The 17,583-nt window shown below is 41.5% G+C and overlaps 1 protein-coding gene across 1 annotated transcript; it reads left to right on the top strand.

The window, feature by feature from the left end:
* Positions 1 to 2,218: 2,218 nt before the first annotated feature.
* LOC309688143 (extracellular calcium-sensing receptor-like) lies at positions 2,219 to 13,449 on the top strand (the record flags this gene model as incomplete). Its single annotated transcript, XM_082503617.1, has 5 exons — positions 2,219 to 2,255; positions 3,122 to 3,916; positions 4,093 to 4,320; positions 4,518 to 4,641; positions 12,536 to 13,449. Exons 1-5 carry the CDS (start codon positions 2,247 to 2,249, stop codon positions 13,447 to 13,449), a joined length of 2,070 nt encoding a protein of 689 aa, XP_082359743.1. The 5' UTR covers positions 2,219 to 2,246.
* Positions 13,450 to 17,583: the final 4,134 nt, after the last annotated feature.

Raw genomic sequence — 17,583 nt, 5'->3', positions numbered from 1 at the left:
ATTTTCAGCGGCAAGCGTTTCCACCTGCTGCTGGCTGAATTCCAGGGATTCTCTCAGAGATTTAAATTCCCGGTGTAAAATCTCCACCAGGGACAGCCTCGCATCGAAACTGGACAATCGCTTGTCGATTGACTCCAGGATGTCTGCGATGTCTTTGCCGGCAGGCGATGTTGTACCGGGGGAGTCTGCCGGGCGACATCTCTTCGATGACGGCGTCTCAATTTTGGCCGGGGAAGATGCACTCTGGGCCTTATTCATTACTAAATCTTGAAAACAGCGGTCGATGTAATCTTGGAGAGCGTCTAAACTCTCCCCGTTGTCCTCCAGGGTGTTAGAGATGATAAAACAGATGTTGTTAGTTATATGACAGTTGATTAGTATATTTGGTAATACTGAAGCTTGAAAAACCTTTGTTAAACTCTATGCTACCATTTGCTTTTTCTCCGCCAAAATCTCCGGCGTCTGATGTCACCTACAACATGGGTCGCTTACCTTGTCCGTCACTTCCGTCACTTACCTCAGTTTCATGCATGATTCTCAAAGAGCAGCTAGACACAGATACAGAGCAAATGAAATCAGGAAAGTTTACCTTTATTCTCTTAATATATTGGTAACAGCAATAACAGTCAAGCTCTTCTTTCGTATAGAATTACAACAGAATATAATATATGGTATTTTAGAACATGAGTTTTTAGTGTAAACAAAAATTACAGTTAATAAAAAAAATCTGTTGGTGTTGAATGTCTAAAATACCTCTAAACTGCTGATCATGTACTCTTGCCTTTGTGCTGTGTTTGTTCTTCATCTCACATCTGGTACGTTGTTGCTGATGCTGAATGGAATCTGTCATCTAAGTAGAACCAGTGGTTCACTGGACCAACAGGCTAAAGCCAGATTTGATTTCTCTTCGCTGGGTCAGTATACAGAACAAGCTGGCAGAGCAGATGCCCGTTGGATACAATCAGCAATATTTTATGTGATAAAATGCAGCTCATCTAAACAACATAACCGGTCATTTTACAAAGTTACCAGAAAGTATTGAGTAACATAACAAATAACTTTAGGCTAAGAGTATATAACATACTGTTTTACTTAAATGTAACACATAATGTGTAATACATTATTGTTCTTGAGTACTGACCCCCCACACTGGTTGCAAACTGGTGTAAACTGGTTGGAAGTGCTTGGTACTCATTGAAAAAGGATATTGCACTGCCAGCTGATTGCAACGCTTGGTTTTTCCACATCATGACTCAACAACACAGAGGGGACAGTGTCAGCTTCAACTTGTGGGTCTGTTGAACCACCTATGCAACTGACTCAAGCAAGTACTTATCCACACAACTGTCATTTGCAAAGTGATCTACAAACCCAAACATTACGGCCCACAGGTGGATTACCCCATTTCAGTGCATCTAGTAAAAGATGTAACACGAAACAATCAGGTTCTGTACTGATACAAGATGGCGCTACACATGATGTAAAATCACTTTTTCTTAAACCACACTTCAAAGACATTGTTAAATCCACTACAGTTTCTGAGAGGAGGGTTCAATAGTGTAAATTTTCTTCAGCATGTCATGTAAACTTCAGAATGAAATTAGTATCATACTGATGACAGATCTTAATATCACATCTATGCATCACAGATGTGAAAGTGGAAGTGAATGGATGACTGTAACTTGTTTCATAAAACTCTAAGAGTGCTGTAAAAATATACTCCATAAAAGTACTGTTTTGGAAAAATAATTTTTTTTCTACATATTCATTTGTAATGAATTGTGATTTGCATTGTTAATTCATATTTAAATAAACCTGTGTATATCCTTATTTTACATATATGAAACTACATTAAATGGCAAAGTTGGGCTTGTCCCTCATTTTGCTGAATTTGTACATCTACTGGGAATTAACTGTCTCTATTCGATTTTTATTTATGCTGCACCGAAAGGTATAAATACCAGTCTAAGTATTTCATCGTCATTACAGTACTTTAATGCTACTAAGGGTTTAGCTCAAGAAATGACATCAACACAAAGATGGCCAGAAAAGGGATGGGCACTTCTGCAACTGCTGTTAGTGGCATCTGCCTCTTCTGCTGAGGAGCCAGTGTGCAGGCGTAGAGGAGATCCTGAGAACCTGCTGCTATTTAAAGATGGAGAAATTATACTGGGTGGGGTGTTTTCTTTTCACACAGGCTGGAAAGACAGAACAGATACCTACATGATCAAACCTCTGCGACTACAATGTACCAGGTAAATGACAAGATACAAATCCATTTACATTTACGAAATCTGTTAGGAATCAAAAGTAGAATAAAATTTATTTTGATTTTTTCAGTCGTTTAAATTCCTTTCATTAGGGGTTTTTCTAATTTTTCTATGTAACTTTTCACTGTCCACTTTCTGCTGTAACAAAACAAATTTCCCATGTGTGGGACTAATAAATGTTATCTTATCATATCTTATCTTAAATGTTTTCATGAGAAATGCTTTTGTTTCTATTTAAACATTTATCCATAAATATTTGTGTCTGTTTTAAGGAACACAATTATTCATAATTGTTTGTCTCAATTAAGTTTAAATTTCAGAGATTTGCAGTTTGCCCAGGCTATGCTTTTTGCCATTGAGGAAATTAATAACAGCACAGACCTACTGCCAGGAATCTCTGTGGGCTATAAAATCTATGACATTTGTGGACCTGATACCAGAAGCATTGGAGCTACCCTGGCTTTAGCTAATGGTAATGAAATTGTGTCTGTACCGTCAAAGACAACGTGCACCAGACCTGCACATGTGCAGGCCATTATAGGAGCGACCTCTTCTTCTAAAAGCATAGCAGTAGCTACTGTCATCGGACCTTTTTTTATACCAGTGGTGGGTATTTTACATATCTAATTTTTTTTTTAAATCTTTGAATACTTTTAAAAATATTTTGTTTTCTTAGATCAAAGCTTTGCCTGGTACATTTTATGTACCTGTACTGAGTAGAATTGCTATTTTTGTATCTATGCATATGCATCACAGCTGTTAAAAAAAAATTCAAATATTTTATTTTTAACAGCTTCATTTTTTTCATCTTGTGTCTTTTTCATTTATAAGTTTTACATTTTTTATTCTAGATCAGCTACTTTGCTACATGTGCTTGTCTCAGTGACAAAACCAAGTACCCATCCTTCCTCAGAACAATACCCAGTGACTACTACCAGAGCAGAGCCCTGGCCCATTTGGTCAAGTATTTTGGATGGACTTGGGTTGGAGCTATCAGATCCAATGATGATTATGGAAATAATGGCATGGCCACATTCACTGAAACTGCACAGCAGCTGGGCATCTGTCTGGAGTATTCTGTACCTTTCTTTAGAACAGATCCATCTGCCAAGATACAAAGGATAATTGACATTATAAAGGCTTCAACCTCCAAGGTGATTGTTACATTCCTTACCCGTGCAGATTTGAATGTGCTGCTACCTGAGTTTTCATACCATAACTTGTCTGGGTATCAGTGGATAGGCAGTGAGACTTGGATATTTGATTCACGAACTGCAGAAATGGACACACATCACATACTGGATGGTGCCATAGGTCTTTCCATTCCTAAAGTACATGTCACTGGCCTGAGAGAGTTCATACTGAATGAGAAGCCACTCAATTCATCAAACAATGAACTGTTTATTGAGTTCTGGGAGACATTATTTAACTGTAGGTTTAGGCAGTCAGCGTCATCAGCAGACATTCAGAAAGAGTGTACTGGGCATGAAGATGTAACTGGAGTTCAAAATAGCTTCATTGACATGTCTCTCATGCCTCTCTTTAACAATGTCTACAAAGGAGTGTATGCAGTGGCCCATGCACTTCACAATATCCTCAGCTGTAATAAAACATGTAACAAAAATGTGCAGCTAGACCCACTCACGGTGAGCTTTTTACTAATTTACATTACAATGTTCACATTAAGATACATTATTAAAAAGATATTTTAGTTAAAAATATTTTCAAGAACTTCATTTTGCAGTTCTTCTGTATATTTTTCAGTCAGTAGGTGTGCAAAATCTTTGTCACGCAATAAATTGAGTCATAACATATTTCTTAGGTTCTGCAACACATACGAAAGATCCATTTCACAACTAAGGAAGGAGATGAGGTTCACTTTGATGAGAATGGAGATCCAGCAGCAAAGTATGACATTATAAACTGGCAGTCAAGAGAAAACAGTGTTGTGGAGTTTGTAACAGTTGGTCTGTATAATCCATCATTAGTTCAAGAAAAACAGCTAAATCTGCAAAACAAGTCTTTAATTTGGGCAAGAAACTCAAAGCAGGTAAGCTATCGTACAATTTCATTGTTTTTATGTTTTTGTTCTATTTTTTAATTTTATACATATGTACATACTTTGTTTATTTTGGTTTTGATGCTTCAACATTAAGAGTTTTATTTATTTGTTTTTTAACAAAGAACATCACAGAGACATTTTTTTTCTCAATGTCTATAGACAGTTAAACGTTCTTGATCATGCAGGTGCCTGTGTCAGTTTGCAGTGAGAAATGTCCCCCAGGAACACGTAAGGTTCTCCAGAAAGGAAGGCCTGTTTGCTGCTATGACTGTATAAGATGTGCAGAAGGAGAAATCAGCAACGTTACCGGTGTGGTGATATTTCATTTAATTTTGGTGTGTTGCAAAGCAAAGTTATATATGTAGGAAGGCCATATGAGAACTATTTAATGATTTTGATTAATGCTTTTATGCAGAGATAATCTCCATCTAGAATGCCTGATTAAAATATTTGAAAATATTTAACTCACTGCCTCAGGTTAGTCTGTATGCCTGCACATTCTATTACAGCTTGTTTATAAAGTGATAACCTTTCAACATCAAAGTAATATCATGGTAGCAACAGTGGTTATAGTTAAGAAATATTAAACTAACATTAATGTTATTGGACTAGGGAAACAAGGCAGAAACAAATATGTAATAATGTGGTAATTTCTAAGTTATTACCACTCAATTACTTGTCAAAGAGTCTGTGTAATAAGCAGGAAGCAGCGCTGCAAAACTGCCCATTTTTGTTTAATAACAAATTAATAACCAAACTTAAAAAGTAGTGATGACCACCAGGAAACACCTTTGGCATTTTCTGCTTAACCCTTTACAGCCGATCGGAGCGGGCACGCTCTGTTTTGCGTAACTATTTTTAAATCCCGGTAGCACTGCAACCACGTAAGCTAGCGCAAAAAATTTTTTTTGCATATGAAACCGGAGGAGTTGTACTTACATCTTATGCCATCAGCTTGTCCTAGGTCACGGTTTCCTTCCACATAAAGCTTTGCAAAAACTGCATAAAAAGCGCTTGCAGGAACAAAAACATAATATTCCAGAAACACGCTTTACCGATCCAATCAGCTGGTCATAACACTTCCTACGTTGGAATAGACGTCAGCACGAACTTTTGCATTTCCGCCATTACCTGCCCGAAACCGGAAGTGACGTCATTTTCGCGGAAATGTAGTCTTTTTTACTATCAGGGCCTCAGGGCCTATACTCGTCTTTTTAAAAGTTATCTTTGACTTTATGACTTTCTGTGTCGTTTCTGGGATGCTTAGGACTCATATTGCACTGCTGGAAATAGTTTATTTTGATGCATATGCTGCTTTTTTGCAAATTTGCAGTATAATATTTATTTTCGTTTTTCCTGCAGTGTCTAAAAATTGGTGTATTTCAAAAATACAACTATGAAGACACTCAAAATAAATTTCCTGTGGTGGGAAACTATTTTGTGCAACTTTTTTGTATTTACAGTTTTGAGGGATAAGCCTCTTAAATTTCTCTAACTACAAATATATGTTAAAAAAGCAAAAACGATTTTCAATTTTTTTGTAGTTTATTGCACTTTTTTGCAATTTATGTAATTACTATGCACTTAATGAATACATATTATTGAAATCTGGGCTATAATGGTTGTATTGATGTATAGCAACTTGAAATGCTCCCAAAAATGGCTCCACAGCATGTAAAAATATGATATAAGCTCTGGCGGACTTGGTTCTATGGTAGGTCTTAAAGGGTTAATAAGCAGGAATTGAATTCCATGATCATTATAACTGAATGAAACAAGAACCAGGAAGTCTGTAATGAAGTGAAAAAACTTAGGTAAAATACTAATAATTAAGCTTAAAAGAATAATACATATGAATATATTAGGTGTGCATAGAAGTGTAAAGGACCCTCTTTCACAGCATAGTTTAAATATGGATGACAATGCATAGTATCGTAAAAATATTTCAGGTAGGAAAGGAAGTGGAACTAATTTTTAAAATGTCCAGTACACAAAAATAAGATGCCATCTATGTTCTCCCGTTTGTCCAATATACTGTTATAATCCATTGTTTTGTGCAAGCATCGCTCCAAGAAGCAAGCCAAAAAGACACACTACTTCTTCTTTGTTTTTATCCAGGGCTAAAATACAAATGACAGATTCCCAGTAGACAGCAGTCTGCCACCTACTGGCAGCCAGCTCTTTGTAGGTTGTTTCTATTTATGCTTATAACAGAAAAACTACCACAGGTGTTTCCAGGTAATCACAACGTTCTTACGTCTGCTTTAATAGTTGATTAATATGTTATTAAATAGAGAGGCAGATTTGCATTTTGCAGTTCTGTTTCCTGCTTATTACACAGAAACCACCAGTGGTAATTCAGTAGTTATTACTTGAAAACTGCATTTTTTACCCTACTATTACCACTCTTTTACCGAGCTGTATTTCTACAGTATTAAACTTAGTTTTTGGGTGCTTATTATGCATTAACATAAATGTCAGCATAATATTCCTTTCCAGTTACAAATGTTGCTACCATAATATTACTTGGTTATTAAGTGGTTATTACTTTGGTAATAGCATGGTAATAACTTAACTAATCCATCCATCCATCCATCGTCATCCGCTTTGTCCGGGGTCGGGTCGCGGGGGCAGCAGCCTAAGCAAAGAGGCCCAGACCTCCCTCTCCCCAGCCACCTCCTCCAGCTTGTCCGGGGGAATACCAAGGCGTTCCCAGGCCAGCCGAGAGATATAATCTCTCCAGCGTGTCCTGGGTCTGCCCCAGGGCCTCCTCCCGGTGGGACATGCCTGGAACACCTCACCCAGGAGGCGCCCAGGGGGCATCCTTGTCAGATGCCCGAACCACCTCAGCTGGCTCCTTTCGATGTGGAGCAGCAGCTGCTCTACTCTGAGCCCCTCCCGGATGGCCGAACTTCTCACCCTATCTCTAAGGGAGAGGCCAGCCACCCTTCGGAGGAAGCTCATTTCTGCCGCTTGTATCCGCGATCTCGTTCTTTCGGTCACTACCCACAGCTCGTGGCCATAGGTGAGGGTAGGGACGTAGATCGACCGGTAAATTGAGAGCTTCGCTTTTACACTCAGCTCCCTCTTCACCACGACGGACCGGTGCAACGTCCGCATTACTGCAGCTGCAGCCCCAATCCGTCTGTCGATCTCCGGCTCCCTTCTCCCATCACTCGCGAACAAGACCCCGAGATACTTGAACTCCTCCACTTGGGGCAGGAACTCATCCCCGACCCGGAGTGGGCACTCCACCCTTTTCCGGCTGAGAACCATGGCCTCGGATTTGGAGGTGCTGATCCTCATTCCCGCTGCTTCACACTCGGCTGCGAACCGTTCCAGTGCGAGCTGGAGGCCTTCACCCGATGAAGCCAACAGAACCACATCGTCTGCAAAAATCAGAGATGAGATTCTGAGGCCCCCAAAGCGAAAGCCCTCCGCCACTTGGCTGCGCCTAGAAATCCTGTCCATAAAAATTATGAACAGAACCGGAGACAAAGGGCAGCCCTGGCGAAGCCCATCACCCACCGGGAACGAGTCCGACTTATTGCCGGCAATGCGAACCAAGCTCTTGCAACGGTTGTATAGGGATCGAATGGCCCGTAGCAATGGGCCAGACACCCCATATTCCCGCAACACCTCCCACAGGACACCCCGAGGGACACGGTCGAATGCCTTCTCCAAGTCCACAAAACACATGTAGACTGGTTGGGCAAACTCCCATGCACCCTCAAGTATCCTGGAGAGGATAAAGAGCTGGTCCAGTGTTCCGCGACCAGGACGAAAACCGCATTGTTCCTCCTGTATCCGAGGTTCGACTAACGGACGAACTCTCCTTTCCAGCACCCTGGCATAGACTTTCCCAGGCAGGCTGAGGAGTGTGATCCCCCTGTAGTTGGAACACACCCTCCGGTCCCCTTTCTTAAAGATAGGGACCACCACCCCGGTCTGCCAGTCCACAGGTACTGCCCCTGATCTCCACGCAACATTGCAGAGGCGTGTCAACCAGGACAGCCCTACAACGTCCAGAGCCTTCAGGAACTCGGGGCGGACCTCATCAACACCAGGGGGTCTGCCACCAAGGAGTTGTTTAACTGCCTCAGTGACCTCGCCCCCGGAAATTGGCGGGTCATTCCCCTCATCCCCAGACTCTGCTTCCTCCTCGGAAGACGTGTCAGTGGGATTAAGGAGGTCCTCGAAGTATTCCTTCCACCGCCTGACAATTTTCTCAGTCGACGTCAGCAGCGCTCCGCCAGCACTATACACAGTGCAGGTAGAGCACCGCTTTCCCCTCCTGAGACGTCTGACGGTTTGCCAGAATCTCTTCGAGGCAGTCCGAAAGTCTTTTTCCATGGCCTCTCCGAACTCCTCCCACACCCGAGTTTTTGCTTCAGCCACTGCCCGAGCCGCATTCCGCTTGGCCTGTCGATACCTGTCGGCTGCCTCCGGAGTCCCACAGGCTAACCAAGCCCGATAGGACTCCTTCTTCAGCCTGGTGGCTCCCTTCACCTCTGGTGTCCACCATTTGGTTCGGGGATTACCACCACGGCAGGCACCCACCACCTTGCGGCCGCAGCTCAATGCAGCAGCTTCGGCAATGGAGACGCTGAACATGGTCCATTCGGACTCAATGTCCCCAGTCTCCCTCGGAATGCTGTTGAAGCTCTGCCGGAGGTGTGCGTTGAAGATCTCGCGGACTGGGGCCTCTGCTAGACGTTCCCAGCACACCCTCACTACGCGTTTAGGTGCACCAGGTCTGTCCAGCGTCCTCCCCCGCCACCTGATCCAACTCACCACCAGGTGGTGATCAGTTGACAGCTCAGCCCCTCTCTTTACCCGAGTGTCCAGAACATATGGTCGCAGGTCTGCTGATACAAAATCGATCATCGACCTACGGCCTAGAGCGTCCTGGTGCCACGTGCACTTATGGACACTCTTATGTTCGAACAGGGTGTTCGTTATGGCCAAACTGTGGTTAGCACAGAAGTCCAATAACAGAGCACCGCTCGGGTTCAGATCAGGGAGGCCGTTCCTCCCAATCACGCCCCTCCAGGTCTCGCTGTCGTTACCCACGTGAGCATTGAAGTCTCCCAGCAGGACAACAGAGTCTCCAGGTGGAGCACCCTCCAGCACCCCCCCCCCCCCCCAGGGACTCTAAGAAGGCTGGGTACTCTGAACTGCCACTCGGCGCATCAGCGCAGATGACAGTCAGGACCCGTTCCCCGACCCTAAGGCGCAACTTAACTAATAATAATAATAATAATAATAATGGATTGGATTTATATAGCGCTTTTCTAGGCACCCAAAGCGCTTTACAATGCCGCTATTCATTCACTCTCACATTCATACACTGGTGGAGGCAAGCTACAGTTGTAGTCACAGCTGCCCTGGGGCAGACTGACAGAAACGAGGCTGCCATATCGCGCCATCGGCCCCTCTGGCCAACACCAGAGGGGCCGATAACTGCATTACTACTTTGTTTCTGCCTTGTTACCTGACTATTACTATTTAAGTACTGAGCTGTAATAAAACGTGCTACCTTAGAAGAGTATACATATATATTTCAACAAACTCCCTCTTGCCCCTGTGGGTGGTCTGTCCTTCAAGTTCAGGTCCTTTACCAGAGGTTTGGGAACTTGTGGGTCCTGTGCAGTATATTTGCTGTTCCTAGGACTGCGCTCTTCTGGACAGAGATCTCAGATGTTGTTCCTGGTATCTGCTGGAGCCACTCACCTAGCTTGGGAGTCATTGCACCTAGCACTCCGATTACCACTGGGACCACTGTTACCTTCACCCTTCACGTCTTCTTGAGCTCTTTTCTGAGCCCTTGGTATTTCTCAAGCTTCTTGTGTTCCTTATTTCTGATGTTGCTGTCATTGGGAACCGCTACATCTATCACTACGGCTGTTGTCTTCTGTTTGTTTACCACCACTATGTCCGGTTGGTTAGCCATCTCCATTTTGTCCATCTGTATCTGAAAGCCTGTGACAAAGTGGTGAGAACACCATTTGTCCATATTTTTAGTTAACATTCTTGTTTTGATTTAGCCATATCTCATATGTAGTCTGCAATAAGCAAACATCTACTATCCTGGGTTTGTTTATGTTTTGCACTTTTACAGATTGTGCAACATCTTGGTTTAACTCAATTCTGACAAGTTTGTTAAGTTAACATGTTATTTATTTCAACTGTTAATTGGTTTTGTTTGAACCCACCTTACCTACCTGTGTTCCAGGAACAAAAGGAGGAAATGTAGCTTAGTTTCCTGGTTAATCTGAGGTCACAGGAAGAGACCAGGTGAAGAAGGAGGAGACTCTTTGTAATTTAATAAAGCTGATTTTTAGAGTGTTAGTAGAGAAATGGATTTGTTTTCATATGTATTGACTATGCCGCACAGCAAGAAGGTCAATTCTACCATCAAGCCGGGGTCATTTTGTGTGGAGTTTGCATGTTCTCCCCGTGTTTGCGTGGGTTCCCTCCGGGTACTCCGGCTTCCTCCCACCATCCAAAGACATGCAACTTGTGGGGATAGGTTAATAGGATAATCCAAATAGCCACTAGGTGTGAATGTGAGTGCGGATAGTTGTCTGTCCCTGTGTGTTGGCCCTGCGACAGACTGGCGACCTGTCCACGGTGTACCCGCCTCTCGCCCTATGACAGCTGGGATAGGCTCCAGCCCCCCCGCGACCCTGAAAAGGATAAGCGGAAGCAAAGGGATGGATGGATGTAGTGACTATACCTTAGAGTTTTATTGCTAGGATAAGTAGTAGTACAGGTTTGAGTATAGAAATGTTTGCCATACCTACCCTAATGGAATAGTCCAGGGGTGAATGGACTATTTAAGCAGATGAAAGCAGGTGTTAAGGAAGGAAGGACCAGGGCAGTGTAGCTGTGTGCAGTTTGACCTTAATTTCCGTTGATTTAAGTTTAGTTATGTTTATTTGAACTGAGTTAATTTTGGAGTTGAGTTTTTTATTTATTTTTGTAAATATTGGTTGGTCACAAAATGGTGAATAAATCACTTGCTACACTGGACAGCATCTGTCTCCTGCACTTCTTTGTCAAGTCCTACCAAAAAGCCACACAGAATCTTAACTCGATCATTCTCGAGGGGGTTTCTCCCAATTTGACCTTGGGACTTGCAGACCATACTCGGCACAGATGATTCTGTATATTATGCCAGCCACTTGGTTATTGCGTTCCATGTATGCCCTGCCAGCTAGCAACATGCATCCTGCAGTTATGTGCTGGATTGTCTCAGGGGCATCTTTACACAGCTTGCTCCTGGGGTCTTGTCTGGTGTGACAGACCCCAGCTTCTATGGATCCTGTGCTCAGAGCTTTTTCCTCTGCTGTCATGATTAGTGCCTCTGTACTGTCTTTCAGCTTTTTCGAGGCACTGGTAGGATTTCTGGATGTCAGCCACTTCCTCTGTCTGCCAGCATACATACTGTGCAGAGGCCTATTCTTCATGATGGTTCCTCCTCTTTCTTGGGGATATATATATATATATATATATATATATATATATATATATATATATATACATATATATATATATATGTACATATATATATATATATATATATATACATACATATATATATATATACATACATATATATATATATACATACATATATATATATATATGTATATATATATATATATATATGTACATATATGTACATATATATATATATATATATGTGTACATATATATACATACATATATATATATATATATGTACATATATGTATATATATATATGTACACATATATATATATATATATATATATATATATATATATATATATATATATATACACACATGCATATACATATACATATACATATAAATAGATAGATATAGATATATAGATATAGATATCGTTAGGATAAAAGGGACATGTTTGATTTTCTAACAGGAGAATTATGTATCTTTCTGCCTGTGTATGCTCATGATTTTTTTTAAAATTATATGCATATTCCTTTAAAATTCTAGGGGAAAGTATACTACATTCACAATCTCTGATGAATGCTGTGTCAATCGTCATTTAATCACAAAACAGTGTAGCAGTCATTCAATAATAATGTTGTTTTTCAACTTCTAATTCTAAAGCACCAGTAGAATATATCATGGCAGAGGCATACACAACTGTACTGGGTAAAAGTAACGTCTGTTTTAATATTAATTTCCAGATTCAGTCACCTGTGTGAGATGTCTCCCTGAGTTTTGGTCAAATGAGAGAAGAGATGCTTGTATAAAGAAGGAAGCAGTGTTTCTATCATATGAAGAAATTATGGGAGCACTGCTGACTGCAGCATCTATATTTGGGGCCCACATGACGATTGGTGTGATACTTATTTTCTTCAAGTATAGGAAAACTCCTATTGTCAGGGCAAACAACTCTGAACTGAGCTTCCTGCTGCTCTTCTCCTTAATTCTGTGTTTTCTGTGTTCTCTGACCTTCATTGGTCAGCCCTCTGATTGGTCCTGTATGCTCCGACATGTAGCATTTGGCATCACCTTTGTCCTCTGTATCTCTTGTCTTCTGGGAAAAACTATGGTTGTTTTAATGGCCTTCAGAGCTACACGTCCAGGTAGTAATGTTAAAAAATGGTTTGGGCAGACACAGCAGAGACTCTGTGTTACAGCATTTACTCTTATACAAATTAACATATGTATCATCTGGCTAACAACTTCTCCTCCTTTTCCATTTAAGAATTTTAAGGAAATCAAAGACAAGATCACATTGGAGTGTGCCCTCGGCTCAGTTGTGGGCTTTTGGGCTGTGCTTGGTTATATAGGACTTCTGGCTATTTTATGTTTTATTTTTGCATTTTTAGCTCGAAAGCTACCCGATAATTTCAACGAAGCCAAATTTATCACTTTCAGCATGCTGATATTCTGTGCAGTATGGATTACATTTGTCCCAGCATATGTCAGCTCCCCTGGGAAGTTCAGTGTTGCTGTAGAAATTTTTGCTATACTTGCTTCCAGTTTTGGACTGCTAATTTGCATCTTCATACCCAAATGTTATATAATCTTAATGAAACCTGAGAAGAATACAAAGAAACACATGATGGGGAAGAAGGCACCAAATTCACTCTGAAAACTGAATGTGGTAAAATGGGATTTTAATTTGATCATTTGTACATAATTAGTTTGTCACCATCCTGTCAGAATAGAAAGAAGCTGTCAGCAGGATACACTCCAATTGATACTGTCTTTATAGAAACTACTTCTCCTTTTTTGATGCATTTTAATTACTTATTCAAACAAGAAAGATCTGCGAAAGCGCTCCTTCCTGCAGCGAGGGTGTTTCAGTCTCTGACTAAAAGAGCTGCTCAGCCCACTCATATACTCATGCAGTGGGTGATGTGGGTTGTTCCTGATGGATGTCAGCTAACTAACTAACATCCTCCTCTCGCCAACCACCTCCACAGACTCCAGGGGACATAACAGCACGGAGCTAGACCTCCACACCAGTTTGTCAATCCTGCTCCTTTCCCTGTCCGTGCATCCACTCCCCCAGCAGGCCACTGCATAGAAAAGGGCAGATGCTACCACAGTGTCATAGAATGTCCTTAACCCTTTACGACCTACCAAGTCCGCCAGAGCTTATATTATATTTTTACATGCTGTAGTGCCATTTTTGGGAGCATTTCAAGTTGCAATACAACCATTATAGCCCAAATTTTAATAATATGTCGGCATTAAGTGCATAGAAATTACAAAAATTGCAAGAAAGTGCAATAAACTACAAAAAAATTGAAAATCGTTTTTGTTTTTTTTAAACATATATTTCTAGTTAGACAAATTTAAGAGGCTTATCCCTCAAAACTGTAAATACAAAAAAGTTGCACAAAATAATTTCCCACCACAGAAAATTTATTTTGAGTGTCTTCATAGTTTTATTTTTGAAAAACAGCAAAACAGGAAAAACGAAAATAAATATTATAGTGCAAATTTGCACTATATTTTTTTTGGTGCATAAAAAAAATATACAAAAAAGCATATGCTGCTTTTTTGTTCAAAAAGCAGCATATGCATCAAAATAAACTATTTCCAGCAGTGCAATTTTAGTTCTAAGCATCTCAGAAACGACACAGAAAGTCATAAAGTCAAACATATCTTTTAAAAACACCAGTATAGGCTCATGAAGCCCTGATGGTAAAAAAAAAAACTACATTTCCGCGAAAATGACATCACTTCCGGTTTCGGGCAGGTCATGGCGGACACGCGATAGTTCACGCTGATGTCTATTGTAACGTAGGAAGTGTTATGAACAGCTGATCGGATCGGCAAAGCGTGTTTCTGGAATATTATGTTTTGGTTGCTGCAAGTGCTTTTTATGCAGTTTTTGCAAAGCCATATGTGGAAGGAAACCGTTACCTAGGACAAGCTGATGGCATAAGATGTAAGTACAACTCCTCCGGTTTCATATGCAAAAAAATTATTGCGCTAGCTTATGTGGTTGCAGTTCTACAAGTATTTAAATGTAGTTGCACAAAACGGAGCGTGCCCGCTCTCACCGGTTTTAAAGGGTTAACAGAGTCCTGCAGACTCCGAAGGACCTCAGTCTCCTCAGCAGGTGGAGTCGACTCTGGCCCTTCTTATACAGGATGTCTGTATTTGTAGTCCAGTCCAGTTTATTGTTGAGGTGAACACCCAGGTACTTATAAGAGTCCACTATCTCAATGTCTTTCCCTTGGATGTTCACCGGTGTAGTAGTGGGTGACTTCCTCCTGAAGTCTATGATCATCTCCTTTGTCTTGCCGGCGTTGTTTTGGAGTACATTGGTCTCACACCAGCCAACAAAGTCACTGATGACCCCCCTGTATTCCTGATCATTCCCGTCTGATACGCATCCAATGATGGCTGTATCATCTGAGAACGTCTGTAGATGGCAATCATCCGAATTATAACAGAAGTCTGAAGTGTAAAGGCTGAACAGGAAAGGTGAGAGAACCGTGCCCTGTGGTGCTCCTGTGCTGCAGATTGCCACCTCGGACGCACAGTCATGGAGCCTCACATACTGTGGTCTGTTGGTAAGGTAGTCGATGGTCCATGCAGTCAGCTGTTTGCCTACTCCGGCTCTCTCCAGCTTCCCTCTCAGTAGTGCAGGTTGAATGGTGTTGAAAGCACTGGAGAAGTCAAAAAACATGATCGTCACAGTGCTCCCCGCCTGCTCTAGATGAGAGAGGGATCGGTGTACCAGGTAGATGACAGCGTCATCCACCCCAATTCCAGAACGGTAGGCGAACTGCAGGGGATCCATCACTGAGCCCACCAGTGGCCGAAGGTGGTGCAGGATGAGCCATTCCATAGTCTTCATCAGATGAGAAGTCAAGGCAACAGGCCTGAAGTGGTTGGACTACTTGAGGTGTGCGATTTTTGGCACCGGAACCACACAGGAAGTCTTCCACAGTTCAGGAACTCTCTCCAGGCTCAGGCTCAGTTTGAGGATGTACAGGGCCACCTGACAGAGCTGGTCTGCACAGTCCCTGAGCAGTCTGGAGCAGATTCCATCCGGATCTGCAGCCTTCCTTGCCTTCGTCCTCTTGAGCTGATTTTTCACCTGATCAGCTGTGAAGTAGATGTGAGGCTGAGCTGGAGGGGGGGGGGCTGGCTTTGTTGTGGGTAGATGTGTGGATAGGGGTGAAGCAGGGTTGTGGTGAGAGGAGAGCTCAGGTGACAATGGCATTGCAGGGGGGGGGGGGGGGGGGCAACTGGAGGGGGGGGGGGTTAATGGAACCTGGGGGGTGGGAGAGGTGATAAGTGGGCCATTGTCAAATCTGTTAAAAGACAGATTCAAGTTGTTAGCCCACCCCCGGCCAGCAGACACTGTGGCTCCTCCATTCAAGTAGATTGGGCTAAGTAGATTGGCCCATTGTCAGTGACACAAAGTTATTAAGGCAAACTTACTCCATGGAGCCCTGCTCTTAAAAAAACTGCTATAGTGCCCGTAGTAGCGGCAACAAGTCTTATGTTAACAAAACAAGGATGCACTTCCCACTTTCACCTTCTGTCTTTTAAGCAAAATGAGTGCATTAAAAAATTAAGGAAAAAGAAGGGAGATTTGTCCTTGTGAAAGGAAGACTAGAAGATGAAATGGCCACAGTGATTCATGTACTGTATATGCATAGCCCAACAGTGGAAAACATTTCTTTAAACCTTTTTTGATACCATAAGTCTGGAAATGGAAGGGATATTAATATGTGGTGACAACTTTAATATAGTTTTAGACAGTAAACTGGACACAACAAATAAGAAGAAAAATACTAACCTCATTACAAAAACAATTAAGACAAAGAATTTGGGATAGTTCACATCTGGAGGGCAGTACACCCCTAAAAGAGGGACTATACACTACTCAGGGACCAATAACAGCTACACAAAAATTGACTATTTGTTTTTTTACACATAAGAAGGAACTATGGGTAAAGAAATGTGAAATTCAAGAAGCAGGTGTATAAGATCGCTGTGCAGTTTATCTGGAGGTCAAACTAAATGGGCAGAGGAAAAATACAAAGTAGTAACTCAAGAGTAAAAGAAAGATAAAAATTTTAACCAAGAAGAAAATAGCAATGGACAATTTGGACAAGTTTTCTCCCCAACAAACACAACAATGTCAACAAATCGTGCACCGTCAAAGGCACCTGCGGGTGCCATTGGTTTCTTTCTATAATACTGGACTTATTTTTCTACGAAGGTTGGAACTTTGAGAGTGTTTAAATGAGAGAAAAGTGTGAAATTGTTCATGCCTGTCTGAGAAAAGTGTGTAATGAGGGGTTTTAAAGCCTTAAAACATCTATAATAATAAAAAAAAATTAAGTTGGCTACTTCGCGGATTTCAACTATCACAGGTTATTTTTATCCCGCGATAAACGAGGGACCACTGTATAGATATGAACCAGATCATTAACGAATCCAAGTGATCAGTAATTGTTGATGAGTGGTCATGACAATTTGCATATTAATGATCAAAGAACTGAACTCACAGCCCAGTGTTCATTCCTTATTTCTTTGTCCATTCACTAAAATAGACAAAGATAAGGAGTGACGTGGAAGGGTGGAACCTTCTTTCATTAGATATTGGTTCAAGAATAGAGACTATAAAAATAAGTATTTTTTCCCAGCTTCTCTACTATTTAAATCACTGCCTATCTCAATAGGCAGTGATTTAAAACAACAATCCCAGAAAACAATATAGATTATGGGATAAAATCATCTCTAGATATCT

Source organism: Aulonocara stuartgranti (genome assembly GCF_965226115.1).
Source record: "Aulonocara stuartgranti genome assembly, chromosome: 14".
Taxonomy (NCBI): domain Eukaryota; kingdom Metazoa; phylum Chordata; class Actinopteri; order Cichliformes; family Cichlidae; genus Aulonocara; species Aulonocara stuartgranti.
This window is presented reverse-complemented; position numbering and strand designations above follow the sequence as displayed.